Source organism: Phascolarctos cinereus, unplaced genomic scaffold (genome assembly GCF_003287225.1).
Source record: "Phascolarctos cinereus isolate Bilbo 61053 unplaced genomic scaffold, phaCin_HiC Scaffold_4;HRSCAF=312, whole genome shotgun sequence".
NCBI lineage: Eukaryota > Metazoa > Chordata > Mammalia > Diprotodontia > Phascolarctidae > Phascolarctos > Phascolarctos cinereus.
Window position 1 is genome coordinate 267,273,284 of NW_027555847.1, and position 26,889 is coordinate 267,300,172.

The following is a 26,889-nucleotide window of genomic DNA, read 5'->3' on the forward strand; positions in this document are numbered from 1 at the left end:
AAAAATTGGGACACCAGTGCACTCTTGGTGGAGTTGTGAACTGATCCAACCATTCTGGAAAGCAACTTGGAACTATGCCCAAAGAGCACTCAAATTGTGCATACCCTTTGATCCAGCAATACCACTACTAGGTCTGTATCCCAAAGAGATCATAAAAAAGGTCAAAGGACCCACATTTTCAAAAATATTTATAGCAGCTCTTTTTGTGGTAGCAAAGAATTGCAAAGTGAGGGGATGCCCATTAATTGCGGAATGGCTGAACAAGTTATGGTATATGAATGTAATGGAATATTATTGTTCCATAAGAAATGATGAGCACGATGTTTTCAGAAAAACCTGGATAGACTTATGTGAAGTGAGCAGAACTGGGAAAACATTGTACAAAATAATAATAACATTGTATGACAATCAGCTGCGAATGATTTAGCAGTATAATGTTCTAAGACAGTTCTGAAGGTCTTATGATGAAAAATGCTCTCCACCTCCTGAGAAGGAACTTATGGAGTCTAAATTCAGATCAAAGTGTACTTTTTTTAACTTTATTTTTCTTAGGGTTTTGTGTGTGTGTGTGATTTCTTTTGCAGCAGGCTAATATGGAAATAACATTTTACATGATTGCACATGTATAATCTATATAAAATTTCTTGCTTTCCCACTTGGGGGGAAGAGAGGAAGGGAAAGGGAATTTGGAACTCAGTTTTTAAAAAATGTTGAAAATTGTTTTTACATGTAATTGGAAAAATATAAAATTTTTTTGAAAAAATTGAAAAAAATTGAAAAAAATTTTAAAATCCTTAGTTTCACATAACAGTTAATTTTGAATCAGTCATCCATTATTTAGAATCAGGGAATTGTTGAATTAGAAAGCACCTTAGAGACAGGTCACATTATCCAACCTTAGAGTAATTTTAATGGCCTATTTATTTGAACAGAAATTAATGTTTGGCTAGAGAGCTTACCCATAAAAGCAAATTCTACTTCCCAGCAAATTCATTAACAAAAATGGTTAAATCTTATTAGTTCTTATTAACGTAAGCCAAAACTGTTGTTCTCTTGTATAATATGTAGAATCATATATGTCTGACAGAGGAGACACAGAAAACAATACTTTTCTTCTAGGGTTTTATATTATTAATTTGATGGGGGGAAATGTTGGAGGACATTCCAAGTTGGAGGAAATGACATGTGTGAGAGCTCAGTGGAAGGAGTAAGTAAGTTGCGTGCAAGAAAGTGGGCCCTTAAACAACATGATGGAGAACATGAATTTCACCTAAATGATTCCCCTTTACATTTCTAGCAAGCTGGTGATTGATCAAAAGAGTGTAATTCTCAGTACTTTAGCTTTGTGGGGAGACAACTAAAGGCAGGTAGGTTAGGAGTCTTATAACAAGAGACTAGGAAAGGAATGAGTGTTTTAGGACCAGGACATGGATTGTGACTGTAGAAGGGAGTGGATTCAAGAGACATTACAGAGAAAATATTGGCAGAGTATGGGTGAATATAACTGGGGGTATCCTGGAGATAGATTATAAAGCCAGTCTGCTGGCATGGTAAGAGCCCTGGTCTGGGAGTTCCATGTCTTTATGGGAGCTCTGCCACTAACTATGTGTTCTTGGGAAAGTTTACTTAACCTCTCTCAGCTTCAGTTCCCCCATATGTAAACAAAGGGCTCAGAAGCCGCTTAAGACAAGACACTTAAGAGTGCTGAGTTTGGAAACATAAGACCTGAGGTGTGACTCCCACTTTTTTTTTTTTGGTGAATGGTTGAACAAAGCTTTATTTTTTTTTCTTTCCTCCTTTTTTCTAATTAATTAATTTATTTTTAGTTTTCAACGATCACTTCCATAAGCTTTTGACTTTTAAATTTTTCCCCCTCCCTCCCCACTTCCCTTCCCAAGACAGCATGCAATCTGATGTGGGCTCTACATATACATTCCTATTAAACATATTTTCACATTAGTCACATTGTAAAGAATTAGAACCAATAGGAGGAACCACAAGAAAGAAGAAACAAAACAAAACAGAAGGAAAAAAAGGGCAAATAGTATGCTTCGATCTACATTCAGACTCCATAGTTCTTTCTCTGGATGTGGATGGCATTTTCCATCCTAAGACCTTTGGAGATGTCTTAGATCCTTGCATTGCTGAGAAGACCTGTCTATTAAAGTCAGTCACCACACAGTGTTGGTACTGTGTACAATGTTCTCCTGGTTCTGCTCACTTCACTCAGCACCAGACCATAAAAGTTTTTCCAGGTTTTTCTGAAGTCTGCCTGCTCATCATTTTTTATTGCACAGTAGTATTCCATTACATTCATATACCACAACTTGTTCAGCCATTCCTCAATTGATGGGCATCCCCTTAATTTCCAGTTCTTTGCCACCACAGAAAGAGCTGCTATAAATATTTTTGTACAAGTAGGTACTTTTCCCATTTTTATTATCTCTTTGGGATGCAGTCCTAGAAGTGTTATTGATGGGTATGCACATTTTTATAGCCTTTTGGGCATAGTTCCAAATTGCTCTCCAGAATGGTTGAATCAGTTCACAACTCCACTAACAATGCATTAGTGTTCCAATTTTCCCATATCTTCTCCAACATTTATCATTTTCCTGTTTTGTTATGTTAGCCAGTCTGATAGTTGTGATGTGGTACCTCAGAATCAAAACCTGTTTTGATTTGCATTTCTCTAATCAATAGCGATTTAGAACATTTTTTCTTTTGACTATAGATAAAAGAAGTTACATTGGGGGGGGTGGCAGTTGGGGTTAAGTGACTTGCCCAGGGTCACACAGCTAGTAAGTGTCAAGAATCTAGTCTGAGGCCACATTTAAATTCAAGTCCTCCTAACTCCAGGCCCAGTGCTTTATCCACTGTGCCACCTAGCTGCCCCCTGTGACTGCTACTTTTTACCTGTGTAATCTCAGGCAAGTCATGTAGCCTCTCAAGGTCTGTTTCCTCATCTCTAAGTTGAGGGTGTTGAACTAAATGAATTGTACTATCCTTTCCAGATATGTAGCTCTGTAAACTTAAAGCTCTATAAACTCCCAGTTAAAGATTCTGTAACCTTATACTGGGACAATGGGGAAAGTTCGTGAAGAATTTTGATCAGAGTGGGTCTTGATGAAAGCAGTTTTGGGGAAGATTAAATTAATGTATGAAGTAGAACAGAGAAGTAATTTGTAAACACTAAATTGTGTGTGTGTGTGTTTATAATTATAGTCAAGGAGGCTAAATTAAGAATCTGTTCTGATAGCTCAGATAGAATCCTAGAGCTTGAGTTTGAACATTGGTTCTGCTAACAAGTGTGACTTTTGTAAAGTCACTTAACCTCCTGGGCATCATTTTTCTTATCTGTAAAATGAGGGATTTGGACTAGTTAACTTCTAAGGTTTATTCTTCCTAAACCTGTGATCTCATAAATGAATTGGACTAGGCTAATGTCATTGAGAATGGCAAGAGGGGCAAAATGGAGACATTTCAACAGAAGAAACAATAGAAGATACAGTGGATGGACTATCAATCAATCAATCAACAAGCCTCTGTTAAGTGCCTACCATGTAGCAGGCACTGTGCTAGGTGTTGGATGAATCCCTGCACTCGAGGAGCTTCTATCCCATCAGGGAAGACAACACATACATGTACAATTATAAGGATAACTAGATCTGTGATTTCTTTGGCGCAGGTGAGGAAACTTCCTTTACTCATGGAGGTTGTCACCTTCTCCACGACTTAGAGTTGCCTGGAGTCCCAAGATGTTTAAAGACTTGAACCCAGATCTTCCTAGCTTCAAGGCTAGCTGTCTGTCCACTAAGCCATCCTTTCTCATTTCTATTGTATAATAAATATAAATATATAATAGTATATATTGTATGTAATATGTAAAATTATGTAATAAATATAAAATAAATATATAAGGTAGTTAAATACAAAGCAGTTAGAGATGGAGGGAACAGACAGGTGTGGGGATCAGTAAAGTCTTCATGTAGAAGGTGGTGCTTGAACTGAGGCTTGAAGGAAGTGAAAGGTTCAGTGAGGCGTGGAAGTAAGGAGAGAAAATGTGCAACAGACTTGGGTAGAGCCAGTGCAAAGACACAGAGAAGAGGGGTGGAGTGTTATTGTGCCTGAAGAACAGTAAGGACAGTCTGGCCTAACCATAAGTTCAGAAAGGGGGAATAATTTATAAATAAGCTAGAAAAATAGGTTGAGTCCAGCGCATCAAGGCCACTAAAAACAGACAAATTTATATTTTATTCTAGAGGCAATAGGAAGTCCCTGGAGCCCTTGAGTACAGGAGTAACCTAGTCATATCTGCATTTACTTTAGTACTTATGTCAAAGATGGTTTGGTTTGGGGAGAAACTTAAGGCATGGAGCAATTAGGGAGGCCATTGCAATAGTCTAGGTGAAAGGTAATGAAGGCCTAAGCTAAGGTTGTGGTTGTATAAGAGTAGTGAGAAGAGGACAAATACAAGAAGTATTGTGAAGCTAGACATGGCAAGATTTGGCCATGGATTGGATAGATGGGGTGAGGAAGAGTGAGGATTCAGGAATAATGCTGAGATTGAAGGCCTGGTAGACTAGAAGGAGTAGATGTCCTTCAAAGACTGGTAAAAGTCTGGGTTTAGGGGAGAAATAGTGGGTTCTTTCTCGGAAATGTTGAGTTTGAAATGTCTGTGGCAGCCGGGTTTCTAAATGGGAGGAGGTAGTTGGGAGTCTAGGAAAGATGAGTTTGGTTCACTTTAACAGACATTTACTAAGTGTCAGTGATGTGCAAGGCCATTTTGTTTCATGGCTTGTCATGGCCACACAAATCATCACCTAGTGGCCAGCCAAGAAGGCGTGGTATGAGAACAAGCTATGTCATATCATCACAAGAACATTTAAAGATGTTACAGGAAGGACAAAAAGCAAAATGAAAAGGGAAAACATATGTTAATATCAACAAACTGTTTGGATTGAAACTGCCTAAGGAAATCAAAGTAGCACTAATAAAAAAGGATAGTAAGAACAGCTGAACCAGACCAATTATTCACAGAAGTCCAGACCGAAGGCAACACACTTTTGAAGAAACTGAGGAATCGATTCTTAAGAAATTTGAAAAGAGAGAAAGATACTGAATAATTGTGGGGGAAATGTAGATTTTATTGCCACTAAAAGAAAACAATGGAAATTATAATTACCAACCACGTGCCTACTTTTTCATCTCTACAATGTCTTTACGATGATAGTGTACACATATATCAAGGATATTCCTGGTGAAAAGTTGAGGACTTAAAAAAAAATTCTGACATTCTCCGGTAGACCATAACTTTATAGTCACACATTTGACTTAGTGTAGAGAATATAAGATCCCACTATGCTTATTGTTTGTTGACTAGTTTAAAAAATCCCTTTGATTGATAGGGTAAAAATACTACTTTAAGGGCCTTTCTCTGAGAAAGCGTTTTCCCATGTATATGTCAGAAGCTTAGTTTTCTTGACAGATTTAATGAAGAACTTTGGCACTCTAGTTACTAATATCAAGAGAAGCATAAAATAAGGAGGCATATACCTACTAAAAGTGATTGTTACTGTCATGGAGTATATATAGCATAGAATCCACGTGCAAGATAGATTCTCTGTAAGTGGTGCAGTCTTTTTGTGGATGGCATGGTAATGATTGCATCAGGCCCTGGAACACACCAAAGCTTCCTAAATGAGATCCATAACCACTCAAAGAAGCTCATGCTATGCACAGAAGGAAAACTTAAGTGGGCGAAGATGTGTCTTGTCCAAACTACAATATGCAGTTGGATGGACTGACTAGATACCTGATGGACGCACTGCTGCTGGCATGGAGAAAGGAAGAGGGGGAAAAACAACACTTGCAGAAGAGTGGTGGTCAGGGGACAGTATTTTGGACTGAGAAATCCCTAGGGTGGTGATTGATCCCTACAGTAGTTGATTGATACTTCCTTTAAAGGAAGGACAGAATTGATTTGTTATGCATAGCTTGCCAGAAAAAAGCAGCTAGTTATGGAGAGCTCTCACCATTCAGAGTGCAGTGCTCCAGGACTAGAGCTGAAGAGGTCATTGGAAGGAATGACTTGAAGATGGCCAGAGAGTAACTGGACCTAAAATTGAATAAAGGAAAGGAAACAGGATGAATTTCATTTGGGAAATTTTAGAGCACTTTCACTTACTGGTACCACCCTTTTCCCTGAAACAGAAAATCCATCACTTTTTTTTAATACTGGTGTTCTTCCAATCATGTTATGTGACCGTAGATCATACAGTACAGCAATTGCTAAGGAATCAAAATGTGGATCACTCAAAGGACAGTGGAGAGACTTATAGCAGACAAAAATAGGTGTGCCATATATTGCTCATGACAAAATATATGGAGAGGAAAAAGCCATAAAGAATATCAAAAGGAGTGTGTGACTGGAAAAATAAGGGACCAGTTATCTAGTGAGAGTGAGGGAAAAGAGGGACAGCCATGTTGTATTCATATGTTCTCCCGCCCCTCAAAACTTATTTGATTCACAACCTGTGGAAAATTTATAGGAGTTCATGGACAAGGATGGGTTGTGATCTTTGCTGCTGGAGAAATACTTACTTACATCAATGAAATTACAAGTCTAATCCATTGAAGTGTCAGAAGTTATAGGTCAGAAATTGGGCTAAGCACTGAGGATACAAAAATAGAAAAAAAAAAGGTCTCCATCCTCAAAAAGTGCTTGGCTGGTTTAGCTCATATTGTATTTGAGCAAAAGAGTTTGGCCTATCTCTTTCTCTAGAAAAACCAAATGATGAAGAATGCCTATCATGTAGACTAATTATGTCAAATTCAAGGTAGAAATAGAGCCCTGGCATCACGTGTTGACTTAGAAAACCACAGATTCACCTTATGTTGTGCTGTATTTTCATTTATTTTGTTAAACATTTCTCAGTTACATTTTAATCTGGTTCAGATAGATAATCTATAGAGCTCTTCTAAAAGTATATTTATCTTCCATAGATAGTACAAATAAATATTGTGAGTTGACCCAAGAATTGAACAGACATTCTAGACAGCAGTCTAGATTGTCTTTGGGAAGTTGCATAGTTCCTCTAATGACCTCAAGCTTTCTCGTGAAACAAAGGCTTATGTTTTAAATAGCAGTATTATTCCATGGAAGATGTGTGGCTACAAAGTTGAACATCCCAAAAGGGTAATGGAGAGGTAAATTGTGGGTCTGAGCACTTTACAAACAAAGATTCATTCAGGCGAGATGTATCATATAAAGGACATCATCAGAGAAAATGTATAAATTGAAAGAGATGTATTGGTCACATGGTGAAAGTGAGGGATAGTCAATGGATAGCAGACTACATGGGTATGCTTATAATGTCAGGAAAGTGGAAAGAGTATGTCTGGTAAATTTGGTGGATTTCATGTTGTAAACTTACGGAAGGAAACTGATAAAGAGTTGCACAGGTTGGATAAGCATAGAGAGTTTTTGATCTGCATCAGTGGTAGAAATTCCACATCAATGAAATACAATGAAGTATTGGAGTATTGTTTGAAAACCAGTTCTTCATTCTACTAAAATGTCAGTTTATGTATTTAAAAACTAGGTAAGTCCTTTGAAAAATCACAACCAGTAGAAGTCTATTTTATATAAGTAGGAATGGAAAGGCTTCAAGTATGGGCCCAGTGATGGACTTACCTTTTATCTGAGTACCAGCCTAGTGAAACTCAAGAGAGGGAGGGTCATCACCAGGTTGACTTCAGTGTGATGAACTCTGACAGACTTCTAGATTAGAGGCGTCGTGATATGTGTTGATGAAAGGTGTATCCATGAATAATGTGCTATAGAAAGAGGGGAAAAGGTGTGAACATGCTGACAAAGTTTACAAATTCTTGAAATATTATTTTCTAAGTTAAGTTTTATTGGTACCTTTTTTCTTCATATCACGGTCATGTCAAGATGGAGGGGGATGGGGGAAGCCCTCCATTGTGATAAAGAAAACAAAAATATCCAATGTAGTGACCACATATGGCAGTTTACATAACATTCAGCCCTAATACAGTATCCTCTCTCCTCACCTCCCTGCTATGGGGAAGGGAGGCATAGTTCATTATCTCTTCTACAGACACTGCTTAGTTTTTCAGTTGCTTGGAGTTTGGCTTCTTGTAGGAATTTAGGTTATAGACTACCCTTGAGGATTCCTTGAAATGTTGAAGTAAACTGGGGAGACATGATATAGTGTATAATAAGATAGTGACATAATAACAGAACAACCTCATAGAATGTGTATGATAGGAGCTGGAGGGTTTAGAATATGCTTCTTTGGTGTGATGGGCAATGAAACTATAGCTCTGTCCTGACCCTTACCCAATCATTTGATTCCTTTCCCTTTCACATAACTGAAGAAGTTACCATCTTCAGAACAAGAAAGGGCTGTTCCTTCTCTCCTGTGATATAGCATCCGTTTTCTGTGAAAGCAGCTGAAGCAAGAGGAGGAGAAGACTAGGTACAGAATAGTGTGCCAACAACTAATGGAGTATTGGTAGACTTCCTGCCCACAAAACCAAGAAGAAATGGATTTGTTCTAATGGTAGAATAGCCACTATTAATAGCTCCTGTGTAAGCTCTTTCATGCTTTACAACTTATGTGTCAATTCCTTTCTAATTGTAAATTTATGGAATGATGAACTGTATTGCCATGATTTTCTCTTCTACTTAATTACAGGTGAAGATGCTGGAAGCAGACTTGGTTGCAAAGATGCTTCGAGCTGTTCTGCAATCCCATAAGAATGGAATAGCATTACCCCGTCTACAAGGGGAATACAAATCCTTGACTGGTGATTGGATCCCATTCAAACAACTAGGATATCCTACATTAGAGGCATATCTGAGAAGTGTGCCAGCAGTTGTCAGAATAGAGATCAGTAGATCTGGAGAGGTAAGAAGGTAATTGCACATATATACATATATATGCCATATAAATTAAATGAAAACTTAACTTCTCAAAAGTTCACAGAACCATCAATAGACTTAAAGAGTTGGAAAGAATCACAGAGGTCCTCTAGTCCAAATTTTTACTAGTCCTTAAAATTTTACTTCCAAGTGATTACATTTTAAAAACGTGTGAGTTTTCAAAAATGAATGTTATCCTCTTTCTTTTCTTTCCTTTTCCTTCCACTGCTCTGTCTGTCTTTTTCTTTGGTTCCTGGTCCTCACATCCTGAGCTGATCACTCACACTGGAGTCTAAAAGTGAACTGACTGAATGTGAAATAATCCATGACTGAGAATTTTTATGTATTTTATTTTGTTCTGCAGTATAGTTTGAGTTGAGAAATAATGATCTAGCCCAACACTCATTCAAAGTACAAATTCCTTGTAAAACATCCCCAACAAAGGGTCATACAGTGACCATAAATACATTTTACATATGATAAATGAGGTACCATGGGTGCTACTTTTTGTTTTTGGACAACTGTAATTGTTAAGGACTTGGGTATATATTTTTTCTATAATGAGATTTGATATTCTTTACTGTAATTTGTATCCTTTAATTCCAATTTTGCCCTGAATGACCAAATAGGATAAGTCTAATCCTCTTTTACAACCCTTCAAATATTTGAAGACTACTGTCCTGTTCCCCTTAAGTCTTCTCTTGTCCAGGCTTAAAAAAGAGCCAGTGCTCCAGCAGATCTTTGTAGGGATGTGGTTCTGTGTCCTCTTACCACTCTGCTGGTTTGCTAGAGTGCCATTGTCACTTCTTAAATGGGGTGCCCAGAAGAAGCTTCTTCCTCTTTGGATGTGTCTCAATGAGAGCAGGGTTCTGCTCACTATGAGAATAAGACTGACACTTTCCTTATTCTGTGCCTGATATTTCTGTTAATGCAGCTTAAGATGAGCTTTTTTTAATACTATATTAGGGACTCCCATTAGTCATTTTTCTTGCATATTTTTCACTTATAACTTAAGTTACTGATATTTTTCAACAAATGGCTTGAACTCAGCAGTGATAGAGCAGATAACTAAATGGGGTGCATCTATGATTAGCACATAAAGCACAATCTAGAACCTCTCATCCTTTGTTCTTGGTTTGATAATAGGGCAATCAATAAGTAATTATTAGTAATATCAAGATATTGGTAAGCTTTCACTTTTGTGGACGTCAGAATTTTAAAATTGCCTTTCAACTGATTTTAAAAGTGAATTTTAAAATGTGATGTAGATAATGTAAACCTAAGTGTACTTGATTGTATCACGAGACTGTTGAGGCTTAAGTTAATGTTAGTACTATAAAAAGTCTGAAGAGCAAAGCAGATTAGCTGACAAAGCATAGGAAGTAATATGAGCGTGTATGGTTCTTGATAGCTAGTTAGTATTCCTGAAGGAAATTCCCTTCCAAGTGGTAGGTATTTTATGTGGACTTAATAACTGGGGACTTAAGAAGCTAAGGGCCCACTGGTGATGAAATTGACCTATTTTCATTCTGCGTTGTAACCTCTCTCAGTCTTGTTTTCCTAATTTGTAAAATGGAAATAATCACAACAGCTATCTAATAGGGTTGTTGTGAGGATCAAGGGCTTTGCAGCCCTTGAAGGCCTATGTAAGTGTTTGTTGTTGTTGTTAGTATTATTATTATTATTATTATTTCCTGAATGACCCAGTTGGCTTCATTGTATTTCATGGCCACAAACTGTCCCATTGTGCTATCTTGCAGAGCTGTGTTACAAGGGGGACCAGATAAAAAGAGAGAAATCAGTAAAAAGCCATGACTGCTATTGGAAAAAAATGACTCGATGTAACCATGGTGTCTATTACTAGCCATCCAGCACTATTGTCATTGTATATGAAGAGCAACACTGTGATCTGATTCTGAAACTAAGAAATGAAATGAATACAGCTTTTTGGGAAAGACAGTTATTAAATATGCTGAAAAATGTATTTTTGCTGGATTGATATCATTGAGAGTAAATAAGAGGAATATTCCATAATTTGTATGTGTATACTTTTATTGAGGTGTACTTGTTTGACTTACTCCTAGGAAATTTTAAGTCTCAAATTTTTTTCCTTGCTTCCTACAAGCAGATAACTTGCTATGCTGTGGCCTGCACAGAGACAGCCCGGATTGCTCAACTGGTAGCACGCCAGAGGAGTTCAAAAAGAAAAACAGGAAGGCAGGTGAATTGCCAGATGAGAGTGAAGAAAACCACGCCATTTTTCCTAGAAGGTAAGTTGTCTTATGTACTGGATGTCAGACTTTGTCTACAGATGGTTAATTGTATAGAAAAAAAATTCATGATCAGGATGAATACTTTCAAATTCTAGCTGGCATTAACATATTTATTTTGGATCATTTCAAAGAAAAATGCCTGAAGTCAGTAATTTCATTTGAAAATTGTTATAAAGTAAATTTGATGTGATTTTTTTTGAAGATTGGTTTCTGATAAAACAAAAAGAAATTGGAAGTAACTCCAGATAGGTTGTAAAGCCTTGTATTTTTATTATTATGGGTTTTGTTTTTAAGCATCAGCTAGAGTACTAGAGGCTGACTCCCAAGATTTCTGATTTAAGATTTTATTTGGCAAATTATAAATTTTTTTAGAAGTAAAACTTGTATTTTTTTTTTTACAAAATCTGGAATTACATGGAGCATGCGAGATCAATAGCATTTAAGTACTTATTTTAGTCTCAGCATTGAATAGTATAGTCAGTCAGAACAGTCAGCAGTATAGTGAAATGCAGCCAGAAGACTTGGGTTCATGCTCATGCTGCTGTTGACTTTGTTCATGACCATGGATAGACCTTTCTCCTCTTTGAGTTGCTCAGTTTGTCATTTCCAACATGAGGATATCGGACCAGATGATCTCTAAGGTCTTTAAGCATTAAAAAGCTGTGATTTCTCTGAAGTACCCAAGAGTGACAAAGAGCTCCTAGAAGATACCTTTCCCTTCTATTGTGCTATAAGAAATGATCAGCAGGATGCCCTCAGAAGAACCTGGAAAGACTTACATGAACTGATGTAAAGTGAATTGATTAGAACTAGGAGAACATTGTACACAGTAATAGCAGTATTGTAAGATGATCAGCTGTGAATGACTTAGCTATTCTCAGCAATTACAATGATCCAAGACAACTCTGAAATACTTAAGGTGAAAAATGCTATCCATCCCCAGAAAAAGAAGTGATAGAGTCTGAATGTAGATCAAAGCATACTTTATTACTTTCTTAATTTTTCTTGGGGTTTTCTTTTGTTTTGTTTTGTTCTTATCTGTATTCTTTTTTACAACATGACTAATATGGAAATATGTTTTTCATGACTACACATGTATAACCTATATCAAATTGCTTGCCTTTTCAATGAGGGAGGGAGAGAATTTGGAACTCAAATGTTTAGAAAAAAATGTTAAAAGTTGTTTTTACATGTAATTGGGGGAAAAATAAAATTATAAGTAAATTTTTAAAAAAAGAAGAGACTTTTTATGATTCCTAAGCTGATAGCACCTCTCCCCAGGTATTACCTTGAGTTTCTTTTTGTGTATGTATTTGTATGAGAGGCAGTGTGGCATAGTAGAAGGAGAGCTGGTCTTGACTCAAAGAGGACATGGGCTGAAAGCACACTTCTAACCTGTACTGGCCTTGTGACCCTGGATAAGTGACTTCATTCCTAGTGCTCTAAGACTAGAAGTTGCAGAGAAGGTGCTGATCTGTATTGGTAGAGTGATTTTTCTCATTCAGGAGTCCCCTATATCAGTGAAGTCTTATCCCTATCTTTTGTATATAATTACATGTGGACATGTTTTTTCTGCCAATAGAATGTAAACTCATTGAGGCAAGATGCCTCCACTTTTCTTTGTATCCCAATTCCTGAGACTGTACCTGGCCTTTAATAGATAAAGTTCTTTGGGAAAGGCTAGAGTAGTGAGGGGAGTCAGGTACTAAGCTGGAGCAGTCACAGAAGTGGTTGGGAGACCAAGGAATAATATGGAGGCAGTAATGAAGATAGTGTTTTTGAAGAACAGTGCTGGGATCTGGAGTGGAGTAAGTATGGAAAGTGGTTGGCTTGTGAGGGTTGGACGAGGTAGGGCCTTGAACGTAAGTTTGATTGAGGAGTTTGTGTATTAGCCTAAGAGTGGCATAATGAATCCTGAGTTTTAGGAAGTTTATGCAATCCTGTATGTATGTCTTCTTTTATAGGAAAACCAAAAGCAACACTCAGACAACCAGGATTTTCTTCAGAGTCTGAAAGAGACAGCAAAAAACCCACACTTTTAAGAGAAAAAGCTGTCAAGTCTGGTAACGAAACTTCACCATATGCCTTGCCCCCTACCCTTGGAAGTGGAGTGTCCAGAGAAGTGCCAATGCAGAGACATGTGACAATGATAAATAGGTTAGTATACATAGAGTTTGTTGTGTGTTCAGTCGTTTTTCAGTCATGTCTAATTCTGTAACCCTATTTGGGGTTTTCTTGGCAAAGATACTAGAGTGGTTTGCCAATTCCTTTTCCAGCTCATTTTACAGATGAGGAAACTGAGGCAAACAGGGTTAAGTGACTTGCCCAGGGTCACACACCTAGTACATGTCTGAGGCCGGATTTGAGCTCATGAGGTTGAATCTTCCTGACTTCAGGCCTGGTGTTCTATCCACTTGTGGTGTTCAAAATACCACAAGTACTAGGTAGTGACCTAGCTGCCCCAGAGTTTGTTAGATACACTGAAATAAAATATTTAGTTGAACTAGTCTAATTTTGTAATTTTTAGGGTAAATGCTTATCAGATTATTTCATTATTAATTTGCTTGCAATCCATACTCTTAAAATGATTTTCTTTGCTATGAAATTCTGTAGTAATAAGGTCCTTAACATATGTTCCTAATTCTTTGTTGAGTACCTGGTATACTTAGAGTTGGACTGACCCTGAACAAGTAAAGTAAATAAGCAAGATTACAATCTTATCAATTCGGACTTTAGTCTCTTTCATACCCTACAATTTAAATATATTCAAGAGCAAGCTGCTTACCAAGTGTAACTAATACTTATTGCTTCCTCTGTAAATAATACCAGTGATACCTTTTTCATGATTCTTATCTTAATTGCTGGTGTCTTAGCATATATATCTTTAGTTGAAATGACTAGGTTGTTTCAAAATAATACCTTAATGTAGTGTGCAACTTTTATGAGAACTTTACCTGTAGTTTTTACAATATTAAGGGGAACAGCTAAGATGCTCTTTGCCATAGCACCGCTATATCCACATTCAGATTTATATGTCCTAGTACTTGTGATCACAGACCGAGGAAGAGAAGCAACACACTTTTGAGCACTGGGAGGGTATAAGGCTATGATGGCTATTTTGTCTTGTCTGTTGAGCAGTATCCAGAACTTTCTGACAGAGCCAACAATATTCACTTTATGAGACAGAGAAAAAGAGGCCAGAGGTAACCAAAAAAAATCTCTGCCTTTGTGTCATCAAAGACTGCCTATTTTTAAAACGTAAAGTATTGGTTTTCAAGATCAAAACTCTTTATATGTAAATATGGAGGAAAAACATCCAACTACCTTTCATTGTAACAGAAGATGGCATTTTAACATTGTTTCTTTAAACTCTTTAATACATGAGAGAAAAGATTTTTAGTCCTTGTGTGGCAATATTCAAAATACCACAAGTACAGCTCAAACAACAAAAAAGACTAAGTTTTCAGAAAACACCATTCTAAGTTTGTCATGTTGGGTATGTGTTAAATTAATAACAAAAGAACCCAAGATTCTATATCCCCGGTGGGGTAGAGAGGGAGGCCTATAGAGGAGAAGGGCCGTAGGCTAGGAATTAGGAGACTTAGGTTCTGTGCCACTAACCAGATAAAGTATTTTAGGAAAATATCTTTCTTCTTTTGGATTGTGGGAATGCCCTTCATGGAACCTGGCATTCCAAGGATAAGATGGAAGTGTTAAGTGGGAGGAGGGGCAAGACTATGTAACATGCCTCCCTCATTTTATTGCATCACATTGCTACCTATTTAGAAATGTACCAAAGCATACATATTCTGGTAACATGATAACATAAAATTATAATTATATAGTAAGTGTTATATAGTATAGTTATACTCATCATTGTAGCAGTTGCATATTCACTTTAGGGTGGATTAGACTGCCATTATGCTGAATTAATATTACTTAACATTTTAGAGCTATTCTTGCTGTTGAAAAATTAATCTATTATCTTGACAGCTGTACCATCAGTTTTGTTTCTTACGGATTGCTACTTGGTAATCACATTAAAAGAGAGAACATCATTATTGTGCCATAATAAAAAAAAATCTAGTTATTATGCTAAATATTCATCTATTTAGTCTTTTTTACTTCCTATCAACATAGATACCTTCAGTAGTTTATTTGTGTCTTAAGCACCTTTGGTGAAGAGAAAAGCCCAGGTTATTGTTACAGCTCCAGCTCCACCTATCCCCTATTTGTATCCTCTATGTGACAGGAGGTAGAAAGGGGGTGTGGGGAGGGGAACATTGTACCCCCAGCCTAGGGGATTTAGAAGGGAAACAACAACAAAAAAAGGGAATGGACAATATGGCAGTACAGTTGAGTGGGAGGTAGAAGAGGGAGTGCGTTGACTACCTTTTCCTTCCCCCACTACAGCCTAAATCAAGCATCCCAACAGCTCCTTTAATTTGACATGTATCTATTCTAACAAGGACAAGGATCGTTCAGTCTAGAGAAATCTATGCTACCATACGGTTATTTCAACTGAGGGAAAAATTATGGAGACATTTCTCATGATTGATTGTCTTCTCAGTTTGTGTCTCTGGTGGGGTGGGGGAAACGTAGGAGGAAAGACAAGCTGCATGTATGAGTCAAAATATTAGTGAATAAAGTAGCCAATTGGCAAAGAATGTGTCCTTTTGCTTGTTTCTTTCCTTGGGAGGTTCTCCCCCTTGGTGACATTATTTCTTTGCTCTTCAAAATTGTTCTGGGAACATCCTTTGAGGCCATCGAGGGAGGACTACTCAGATTTTTCTCCCAACCTGACTGGGAAATTTTTCTTTTCTCAAGTAATCAACAAATATTTAAGAAGCACCTCTCAGGTGCCAGGGTCTGTGCCAGGCGCTGGTCATACAAATACAACCAATGAAATGATCCCTACTCACAAGGAGAAAGAAGGACAGATATAATTATAAAAAGAATCACTATAAAGAGAACAAATACATGCAGTGGATAGAGCACCAGCCCTGAAGTCAGGAGGACCTGATTTCAACTCTGGCCTTAGACCAAATTCTTGACACTTACTAGCTATGTGACCCTGGGCAAGTCACTTAACCCCAATTGCCTAACAACAACAACAACAAATACAGATAATCACAAGGTAGAGAGGGAGAGTAGTAAGTCCTATAACTTTATTTCAACCTTTTCTATTGTGTGTATGTGTGTATATGCACATGGTCATATTTAATACTTCCCAGATTCAGGACTGAATCTGTTTTGGGTGTAGGAGTTTGTGCAGATATCAGGGAGACCACAGGACATAACAGTATAGAGAGAGTTGGTCTTGGAGTCAGAAGACCTGGGTTTGAATCCTGACTCAGACCTTTATTGGCTATGTGATTTTGGGCAAGTCACTTGCCCTGTCTGAGCTTGAGTTACCTCCTCTGTAAATTGAAGATGATGGCACCCACCTCATGTGGTTGTATTGAAGATCAAACTAGATCTACAGCTATTAAAACTTCAAACTGCACCAAGACCTTTAGAACGCCCTGTGTGTGTGAAGTGCTTTGGAAACCTTAAAGTGCTCTGGAAATCTTAACTGTGATTATTTTATTGTATAATTGCCCTTTCTATCTTCACAGCATTTTTCTCATCTGACTTTATCTTTCTAGTCACGAAAATACCACTTTGATTTAGGCCCTCCTTTCCTCTCACCTTGATCGCCCCAAACCTCCCCTAACTTTACTCTGTCCTCCACATTGTTGCCAAAGTAATTTTCCTCAGACATAGATCTAACATGTCATACCTCTTTTCAGTCAATTCCAGTGGCTTCCTGTTGCTCCTAGGATACAATAGAAACTTCTGTTTAGCTTTTGAATCCCTAAATCTGGCCCCAGCCTATCATTTCAGCCTCATTAAACATGATGCACTCTCTTACACTGTGTGATTCCCTCCACACTGGCTATCTCTATGTTCCTCACACACAATGCTCCATCTGCCATCTCTACACCTTTTCATTGACTATCCCACATTTCTGGAATGCATTCTCTCTCCTTAACCTCTGCTTCTTAGCATCTAATGCATGAAGCCTTTCCTGATCCCCTACCCCAGCTGCTTGTGTGAAATGGAATTCTTTCATTCTCGTGTCCCCAATGCGTGATGCAGAGTAAACACATGGTTAATATCTGTTTGATTTTCACTGAGTATATCAAGATATTCTTGCTTGTTTTATCTAAAAATAGTAAAGAATGTATACCTCCATGACTTCCTGGATCCTAATAGTTGTGACTCACATTTGTAGAGCTTTGCAGAGTGCTGCTATACCTACCTACCTACCTCCCAACCTACCTACCTACCTACCTACCTACCTACATACATACATACATACATGCATAAATACATAAATTACCTCATCTGAGCCTTAGGACACTTCTTGAGGTAGGTGGGTGCTATTGTCACTCCCACTTTACTCTAAGTAAAAAATGTTTACTGCTCTCTAATGTGTGTGTACATATATATTTATTTCACTTATAATCATGTTAGTATGACTGTACTAATATATATTTTACACATTTTATACAAATAGAATTTTGTAAGGATAAGATAAATATGAAATGCTTTGAAAATATTTTACTAATGGTACAAAACCTTTTTGTTCTCACTCAGAATATAAATGATACTTTAAGTGAGAATAATGTAATAACTTTTTTAAAAATCTTGGTTTATCACTTTGTGATATAGTAGTTTGAAGATGTGGTTCAGTGTTCAGTTTTATTTTGATATTTGGCTGGAAAAGATACCTCTCAGGTTCATAAATCATTGGCTGTGCTTATTAAATTGTGATAATCATTTTTCATTGCTTTAATGCAAAGGATCCACCAATTACTCAAAGATTTTTATTGATATTGGACTAATAAATATACATCTTCTATCATGTTAGTCAACTGCAAAATAATTCAGTGTCATATTTTTTAACAGATGGTTTCAGAACCCACTGAAACTCTAGAAAGTTGTTTTGAGGATCAAATGAGATAATTCATAAAGCATTTTGCAAACTTTAAATGGCAATATGAATGTTGTTATTGTTGTTGTTTGCCAGGGAGCATCCAAAATAAAAGATATGAAGTTTATGCCATGAGCAGGTCAGCTGAAGGTACTGGGGCTTTTTAGTTTAAAGACAGGAAGACTTAGAGGGGATGTGATAGTCATCATCAGTTAGTTTAAGGGCTAAGGAATTCAACTTGGGGTAGGATTAAGAGCAATCAGCAGAAATTGCAGAGGCAAGTAGAATAGGATGTTTTGGGAGGTGGTGGGTTCCCTTTTAATGGAAGTTTTCCAGCAAAGGATGGATTGAAAACTTGTAGTATGTGTTCTAGAGGGAATTGTTGTTAAGATATGATTTGTACAAACGACATCTGTGCTTTTACAAACCCTTAGTGGAGCGTAAGCAACTTTGTAGAAGAAACACCCAGCTGTACACCTACTAATCATGTTATATAAGCAATCTGGATTTCCTTACATGCCGTTACAGTGATAGGAAGGGAAGCTTGGAGTGTTGGTCATCTTGTTTCCTTTACCCCTGCTCTCCATCTTCTTTGCTTGTTGTCCTAACACGCCCTTTCAAGATACCGTAGGTTTCCAGGTAGATAGAAACCTTAGGGGGCAGATCATGTGCAATTTTAGGGTGGGTGTGGAGGAGGAACAAAATCCTTCCCTTCACTTCTTTCTCAAACAGAATTATAAATGATAAAGCTAGGAGAGTGGCCCTAAGACCTTCTTGGTAGTTTTACCACCTAACCCAGAGCATGTGGACAAGCAGACACAGTCTGCCTCTAGAACTATTGGATCTTACCTAATATTCCCCTGCTACCTCACAACCTTTTTTTTTTCTTTCTGGAAGATAGTGTACCCTGTGGTTTTTTTTCATTTCCATAAGTCAAGGATCATACATTAATTTAAAGTGGGACGACTAGCCATGGAGCTAATCCATATGATTCATTCCTTTTACCTTGGATTGAAATACTCAATATGGAGTCATTCTAGTGATTTTTAAGGTCACAAAAATCATTTTATACGTATGGCTCAGAGTCCTGGAGCCTCATGAAGACCTATTTAGGATACAGGGCTAAGAAAAAGTGAAAAGGAAAAAATCAGGGGATCCTAGATTTAGCACTCTGAGGTGCCTTAGCAGTAGGCGAATCAGTTCTTTCACTTTCCAGAGGATAAAATGGACTTAGAACTTAGATGATTTGCCCCAGGTGACAGGCCAGACTCCAACTCAGGTTCTCTGACTCCAAATCCAGCGTCCTTTTCATTGTGCCATACTGCTTTCTGCAAATGATGTTAGAAGGTATAGAAGGGGACACTTATACTCAAATCTTTCAAGAGCATCAATAAGGCTACAGCTCACAACATATGTGTGATTTACCTTAAACTGAGATCTAGGATGAAATGCAGGGCTGTTTTTCTATCAAGAAAACTCTACTGGTTGTACCACAGGGAAAAACCCAACTGAGGGCCAGGCCACATGAGTTCAAAAAAAAATTTAGGTTTCGAGTTGTGTTTAAGAGAGAATTTTAGGATGTTCCTCTTCTGTACTTTTATAATTAAGGTCAGCTAATAAAACTATAAAATAATTTAAACTTCATTTATTGTAGAACCTAAGATCCCTACCTGAGCAAAGTGCTGGGGAGGCAAAGACAGAAATGAAGCAGTCTTTGCTATTAAGGAACTTATATTTTGTCAGGGGAGACACCAGGCACACACATAAGCAAATATAAAATGTGTTATATTTCAAGTAAATTCAAGATAATTTCAGTGGTAGGTTCGGGGAGGCCCTCATATAGAAGGTAGTGATAGATCTGAGGTATGCAGAGGTGCATCCCAGGTCTGGGAAAAGCAAGGGATAGAGAATATGTGAAGGACAAAGAGTAGGCTTGTTTGGCTGAAAACATAGGATTACAATGGGAAGAAATGTATATTCACTCTGGTAAGGTAGGCTGGAGTTCAATTGTGAAGGGCTTTGAATAACAGAAGGAGTTTGTATTTTATGTTAGAAGCAGTAAGTAGAGCTACACTGTAGCTGAAGATATGCTCTTTGAGCAGGAGAACTGGACTTTATTCCACATTCATACCTGTGTCGAGGATGAATGGAGATGTTCATGGCAAGGAGACTAATTAGGCCATTGGAATCAGCCAGGTAAGAGGAGGTCAGGGACTAGGCTAAGGTGATGGCTTTGTGAAATGAAAGCCTTTGGAATGCAGAGCATGGGGAGGTGCTAGTAAGCCATAGAGGGTTAGAGAAGTAGTTAGGACTTGAGCTAGGACCTGAAGGTCAGATAAATTTTAAATAAGAGCAAAGAAAGAGGAGAGGGCAGGGTTCCAGGCAGGGTTTATAGTGTTAACCAAACATGGAGAGATAGGCATTCACGTGTTCTTTTCAAGAGACAGTGCAGACCAGTATGAATGGAAAGATGCATTTGTTTTAGGATAGCAGTGGTAGTTAAAGTTGGAAAGAGAAATTAAATATAGATGTAGTCTACTTTAAATGCACATTCAAGAAATTGGACTTTATTTAGTAGGTGTTGAGGAGGTATAATGAAGATTTTTGAGCAAGTGAGTTATGTGATTAATCATGTTTTAGGAAGACTTAATTTGGCAGTAATGACGTGTGGGGGAAAGACTGGAAACAAGGAGATCAGGTGGGAAATTTACTGCAGTAATCTGATTCTGAGGTCATAAAGACCTAGCCTAGGGCAGGGGCTGTAGGAATAGAAATGAAAGTACATATGAGAGGTACCTTGTGCAGGAAGAAGTGATAAGAATTGGAAGTTGATTGGATATGAAGGTAAGACAGAAGGAAAAAGTCAAGGATTACAAGATTTCAAGCCTGGTGAGTGATTTTTTTTTCATTTTTTTTCATTTTTATTTTTTTTTTTTGGTCACAAACTAGTTTGAGGTGAAGGCTTATTAGTTTTAAATATGTTGAGTTTTTAGTAAAAGTGGAATGTTCAAGTAGAAATATCCAGTCGGAAGTTGAAGATATGCTTAAAGAGAGAGGACTGGGCTAGAGAATCATCTACATGGAGATAACAGTTGAATATGGCAATAGCCGACTCCCAAACCTGTGATTTCCAGTCTAATCTTCCTAGATCCTGAAAAGGTAGAGATAGCAAGATTTAGGGGATATATTTGAAGGCATTACTATTAATTAGAAAAGTTAAGTATAAGAGATTTGACTTGGAGTTAAGGAAAGAAGTTGTAGATCACTTGAATTGAATCAGTCATTTTCTTTAAAGTGGGTTCTTAGTCTTTCCCATTGCAAGGAACTTCTTCAGACTCTCCCCATCTTATGAAGTTTATCACTCTGGTGTGGAACACTGTTAACTCTCTACCAGTTTGGTTGCCGTCTTAGTGTAGACCAGGCCTGCACAACATATGGCCTATGCGCTGCTTACAATCCAGCAAAGGATTTCAGGCAGCCTGTGAAAAATGTCAAGGTTATAAAACAGACCTGCAGCCAGGGGGCAGTATGTTGTACAGGCCTGGATTAGATGGTCCCTAAAGTCTTCCAGATCAGATTCTGTTATCTATTTTTCCTTCCATCTGCATCTTTATACCTGCAGGGTTCCGCTTTTTTGGCCACCTATGGTATATAAGTGTACTCTTTCTTTTCTTTCTTGGTCTATAAAATGAAACTACCTTTTTCATAAATTAATGAACAAACAAATTAATCTGTGACTGCATATGTAAATGAAAAAGCATTTATTAAGTGGCTACTTTGTACCAAGTGCTGGGGATTCAAAGATTAAAAAAGAGACAATCGCTGGCCTCAAGGAGTTTACATTCTAATAGGAGAAAACAAACATGTAGAAGAGAGGTGATCAAGAAAGAGAGTTCTCTTCTAGCGTTGAGAGTGGGGCAGATAGTGAAATGGCCAGGCTGCATGACTGAATGGGTTGGGAAGTTGTCTTTGATTCCCTGTTTATAGTCTCAACCTTACTTTTACACATCTTTGGGTTTCTGGGAAGGCTTGGCACTGGACTCTGACAGTAATTGATGAAGATTCTTTAATGTTGGTTTTCTTCAGCTCTACTTGTAACCTAAAGGATTGCATGGTCTTGGCTTCAGCTTTCCAATTTTAACAGTCCAAATAATTAAGGTGTTACCGTCCTCTGAGCCTCAGTCTCTTTTGACATTAGCCTCTTTGAGTTAATCAGTGAAAATTTAATTAGCACATACTATATATAAACCACTGTTATGAGGCATTATTAGTGTTATAAAATTTTATAATGTACTATATAAAGATGATTAAGAATGCTGGGAAATTTAGTAGAAAAATCATTTTGACAAATAGAGGAGAAAAGAGTTGGGCGTATGTTTGACATGCATGAATAATAAGGAAAAAGAGGAAAGACCAGGAATGAGAGGAGAAAAGAGGTTAGGGGAGAGGGATACTTGAAAATAGGTAAGGGAAGACACTTGCAAGGGAGATGGGGAGAAACAAACAGAAAGTGGGGAAGATGACGATCTCTACCATCTTCTTCCTGTTAATTCTTGTGTGTCATTCTGACTGCTACGCATAGGTATTGCCTCCTACCCCACCTACCCCAAAGGCTGCCTGAAATTGACCCCTCAGTCAACATCAGAAGCTCTGATCCCCTCAGCTGCTAGCAAACGTCTCCTTGCTTGTCCAATGCTTGCAGTCTTTGTTCCATTCTCCTAACTGGCCAACACCTCTCATTTCATTTATTTGGATTTTCCTAAGCACGTGGCAGACCTGGCAGACCTCGCCATTGCCCCTAGCCTCACATTCAACCCCACCTCGGTTAGGTCCATTGCTTTTGTTGTCAGTTCATCCTGTCTCCTCTATCCCCTTTTTCCTCATGGTATCATAGAACTAAAGCTGGAAGAGACTTTAGAGGCTATTTAGTCCAACCTTCTCATTTTTGTAGATGAGAAAACTGAGGTTTTAAAGAGTTAAGCCAAGGTCATACAGGTAATGAGTGATAGAGGCAGATTTTTAACCCAGGTCTTTTGATACCAAATAATCCAGTTCTCTTTCTATTATAGTATGCTTCCTCATCAAAGTAATCTGTCAAAAATTTACCAGTAACCAGATGCTTTAACATCTCAGTCTTGAAATATCAGAGTCAAGTGCTAAATTTAGAATATTCCAGCATCTGCAGTGAAGAACATCTTACCTCCAGAACTTTCAGCTATACAGATAGTTGATTTTTTATTAATATTAATAGTATAAATAATATTAATAGTACAATTTGTGAGCAACTAGCAGACACTTCATTTTTAAAAATGTCTTAAGAATCAAATGACAAAAATTGGATTCAATCCATAGCTCAGATTTCTTCACCCTTATCTAAAACTTTCTTGTGCCTAATTATTTTTAAGGCAATATTTTTCTCTAGGTTTTTAAAATTTTAACTATGAATGATTATAAGACCACAAAAGAATCAAAAGTGGCTTTTCTGTGTGAGGCTTTCACAAATACAGGGCAATATGGCTGTTCTTATGTAATAGAATAATGAGAGATTTTACTATCAAACTTTTACTTTAATGAGATTCATGCTTTAATGAGATAAATGCTTTTGCTGGCAATTCATGCAACTTATTTTTTTCATCAAAATTAATTTTTTATGACTGTCTATGAAAGATAGAGTGAATGTAAACTTTCTGACATACTAAACACACTCTCCAAAAGACTTTGAGGGTACTTGGAAAAAAATATTTTTCCACAATTACATGTAAAAAGCAATTTGTAACATTCTTTTTTTTTTTTATTTTGAGTTCCAGATTCTCTCCCTCCCTCCCCATCTCTTCTATTTCCCTGAGATGGTAAGCAATCTGATATGGGTTCTGCATGTGCAATCATGTAAAACATAGTTCCTATTAGTCATTTTGTGGAAGGAAACTTGAACCAAAAAAAAAAAAGAGGAAGGTGAAGAATACTATGCTTTGGTCTGTATTAACACTTTACCTGTTAGCCGCTGCTTAATGGACAAAAACTTGATTGGAGAGATTTAGTTTATCATTCTATGGAATTAAAGACTTTATAGTATCCTGCAGTTTTAGAACTTGATCAGTAGTTTTAGTCATGTCTGACTCTTCATAGCCCCATTGGGTTTTTCTTGGCAAAGATACTGAAATAGTTTGCCATTTCCTTCTCCAGCTCATTTTACAGTTAAGGAAACTGAGGTAAACAGGATTAAGTGACTTGGCCAGTGTAACACAGTAGGAAGTGTCTGAAGCCGACTTGAAGGCAGGAAGGTAAATCTTTCTGACTCCTGGCTTGGGATTCTATCTGCAGTGCCATCTAGCGACCCATTTTAGAACTAAAGGGGACTTCTTGGCCAAGTTGATATCTGAAGTCCTTTCTAGTTCTATAGTTCTGATTCTAAATCTCTCATTTTCCTACTAATGAAAGTAAGGCTTCAGAATTTTTGACTTGCTTATAAGTGACAAAGACCAGAAACGAGGCCTTTTGATTCTTAGTCTAGTGTTCTTTCTGCTACCCTATGCTGCCTCTCTCGTCAGTTCCCATTTGGGAGATTCATTAAGCCCTAAATTTATACATGTGGGGAGTGAAATCCTAATACTTATTTCTGAATGCTTTGTCATCACATGTATTCTTAATTGAGAATCTCTCAATAGACCTCCATTCATCTGAAAGTGTTTTTCTTTTTTATTTTTTTCCAAGTCAAGAAAGATGGGGAACTCTTAGATTTCCAAGATCAGGAAAAGCTCTTTACTTATTTCTAGATACACCATATAGAGATTAATCTTTCTAAATTGGCAGATTTGGTGAATTTGTAGTCATATGCTTTGTTTCTTGGCATCATTGCTTTTTTAAAAAAAGTATTTAAATGAATGATGAAACTTTAAGAAGACTTTAAATGAAAAATACAATTTGAAGTTCTAATTACATATGGCTATAATTTTAACTGTAAAATTTCTTTAACTTTTTAGGTCTAACCCAAAAGCATCCCTTCCACCAGTATTTCAGGTGCATCTGTCAAGAGGTTCTCCTAAAGATATAAATGGTATGTATCCTCTCTTGATACCCCTTAACTGTGTTCCACCAGCTAGGCCAAAGTTATCTAGCCATACCTCTGGGAGGGAGCACTTTCTCCTTTTAACCTTGTTTTGACACTCTATAGATGCATCTCTTCCCTGTCTGCAATTGCAGAGTACCCATGTAGCTGCTTAGGTATAGTAATTGGTTAAGAAGGAACAGAGAAGAAATCAGAATATGGCAACCCCATGAGGGTAGTAGTAAGTAGTATTTTAACTTTGTATGACCACATTGATAGCTTGAAAATAGATTTTTGGTTCTGCCTTCTACTTTAAATCTAAGATTTTTTTTAAATTGCTGCTTTAGATATGACATATACCAAACAAATAGAGGTAACATTAATGTATATTATAGTAAACTTTTTCATGAGTGCACATCTAGTTTTTTTAGTTGGCCCGTCAGAAATGTGATTTGATTTACATGTGTTTGTTTTGCATTCTAATATTCCAGAAATACATTTTGTCAATAGAGTCTTATTGGAATAATGTATTTGTCCAGTAGTTTTCAGACTGTTTTGTCAGTTGAAGTTCTAGAGACTCTGTGGGGACAAAAATTCATAGTGGCAGATTTTACTTCTATAAGAGCCATTCAATTTCAGGCAGAGATGGGAAGATATTTTTAAAGAAACTCAGTTCTTACATAGGAACCCATCATTAACATGGATGTTTTTTATTTGAAAATTGGCTTTTGTTAGCTTGTGTGTAGTTTACAATTGCAAAGTCAAAAGAAATTTGGAAAGTATTACACAACTCTTAAAATATTAAAACAAGTTGCTCCAGTTAGCATATAACTCAATCCATCTCCTTTTGGGCAGGCAAATTAACTTAGGCAAGTTAAATAACTTCCAGTGAAAAAGAAGATTATGCAGGTTTGCTTAAAAAATTATATATAGATAGAGATATAGATATAGATATATGTATATATATGTCACATATATAATGTCTTGCAGATTTTCACTTATATAAAATGAGTGAACAATATGCATTTAGTAAATAGAAAAGTATTATGGAATAATAGCTGGCTAAAACAAACAGGAGAAAGTGACTCTTATTCATAGAATGAATGTATTTAAAGGTCAGTACAGGGTTGTAGAGCTGACATGTTGCATTGCGGAACTTCACTGCAGCCTTGGTTCTGAACACAAAATATGCACACCTTGCACTGCACATGCCCTCAGGCCACACAACACCAAGGAACACTGCCAAAACTGAAACTGGAAAGGGGTTTCCAGTGGAAAAAGTTTAAGAAACCTTGATCTAGAGTACTGAAGAGAAGGGATCTTTTTTGTGTAATGATATTAGCATGCTATAGTGGAGAGAATCCTAGTTTTAGAATTAAAAGCCTTGAGGTCTTTGGCCTGTCTCTGCTGCTTCCTAAGTTTGGCCAATCACTTAATGGCTCAATTTCCTTACCTGTAAAATGGACATAATAACACTTTGCTACCTTTGCTAACCACCTCTCACAAAATTGTTGTGAGGATAATGTAAGGTAATGGATATGAAAGTACACTCACAAATCACTATATAAATGTAAACTTTGTTATTGTTGTTTATCATAGACTGATCACTTCTTTGGACTTGTTTTCAAAAATGATTTACTCATTC

At 37.2% G+C, this 26,889-nt stretch overlaps 1 protein-coding gene across 5 annotated transcripts in view; it reads left to right on the plus strand.

Annotated features, from left to right (window-relative positions):
- TDRD7 (tudor domain containing 7) overlaps nt 1-26,889 on the plus strand; it is a 114,721-nt gene that overhangs the window by 19,344 nt on the left and 68,488 nt on the right. The window contains exons 2-6 of one of the 5 annotated variants that reach the window (XM_078153044.1): nt 8,721-8,933; nt 11,073-11,217; nt 13,185-13,377; nt 24,001-24,048; nt 25,180-25,253. In XM_078153044.1, the coding sequence (XP_078009170.1) occupies nt 8,727-8,933; nt 11,073-11,217; nt 13,185-13,377; nt 24,001-24,048; nt 25,180-25,253 (667 nt within the window). In that variant the 5' untranslated portion in view covers nt 8,721-8,726. Of the gene's footprint in view, nt 1-8,720; nt 8,942-11,072; nt 11,218-13,184; nt 13,378-24,000; nt 24,049-25,179; nt 25,254-26,889 lie in introns of those variants that run through there. The other 4 variants (XM_078153045.1, XM_078153046.1, XM_021004472.2 and 1 more) reach the window with 4 other exon arrangements.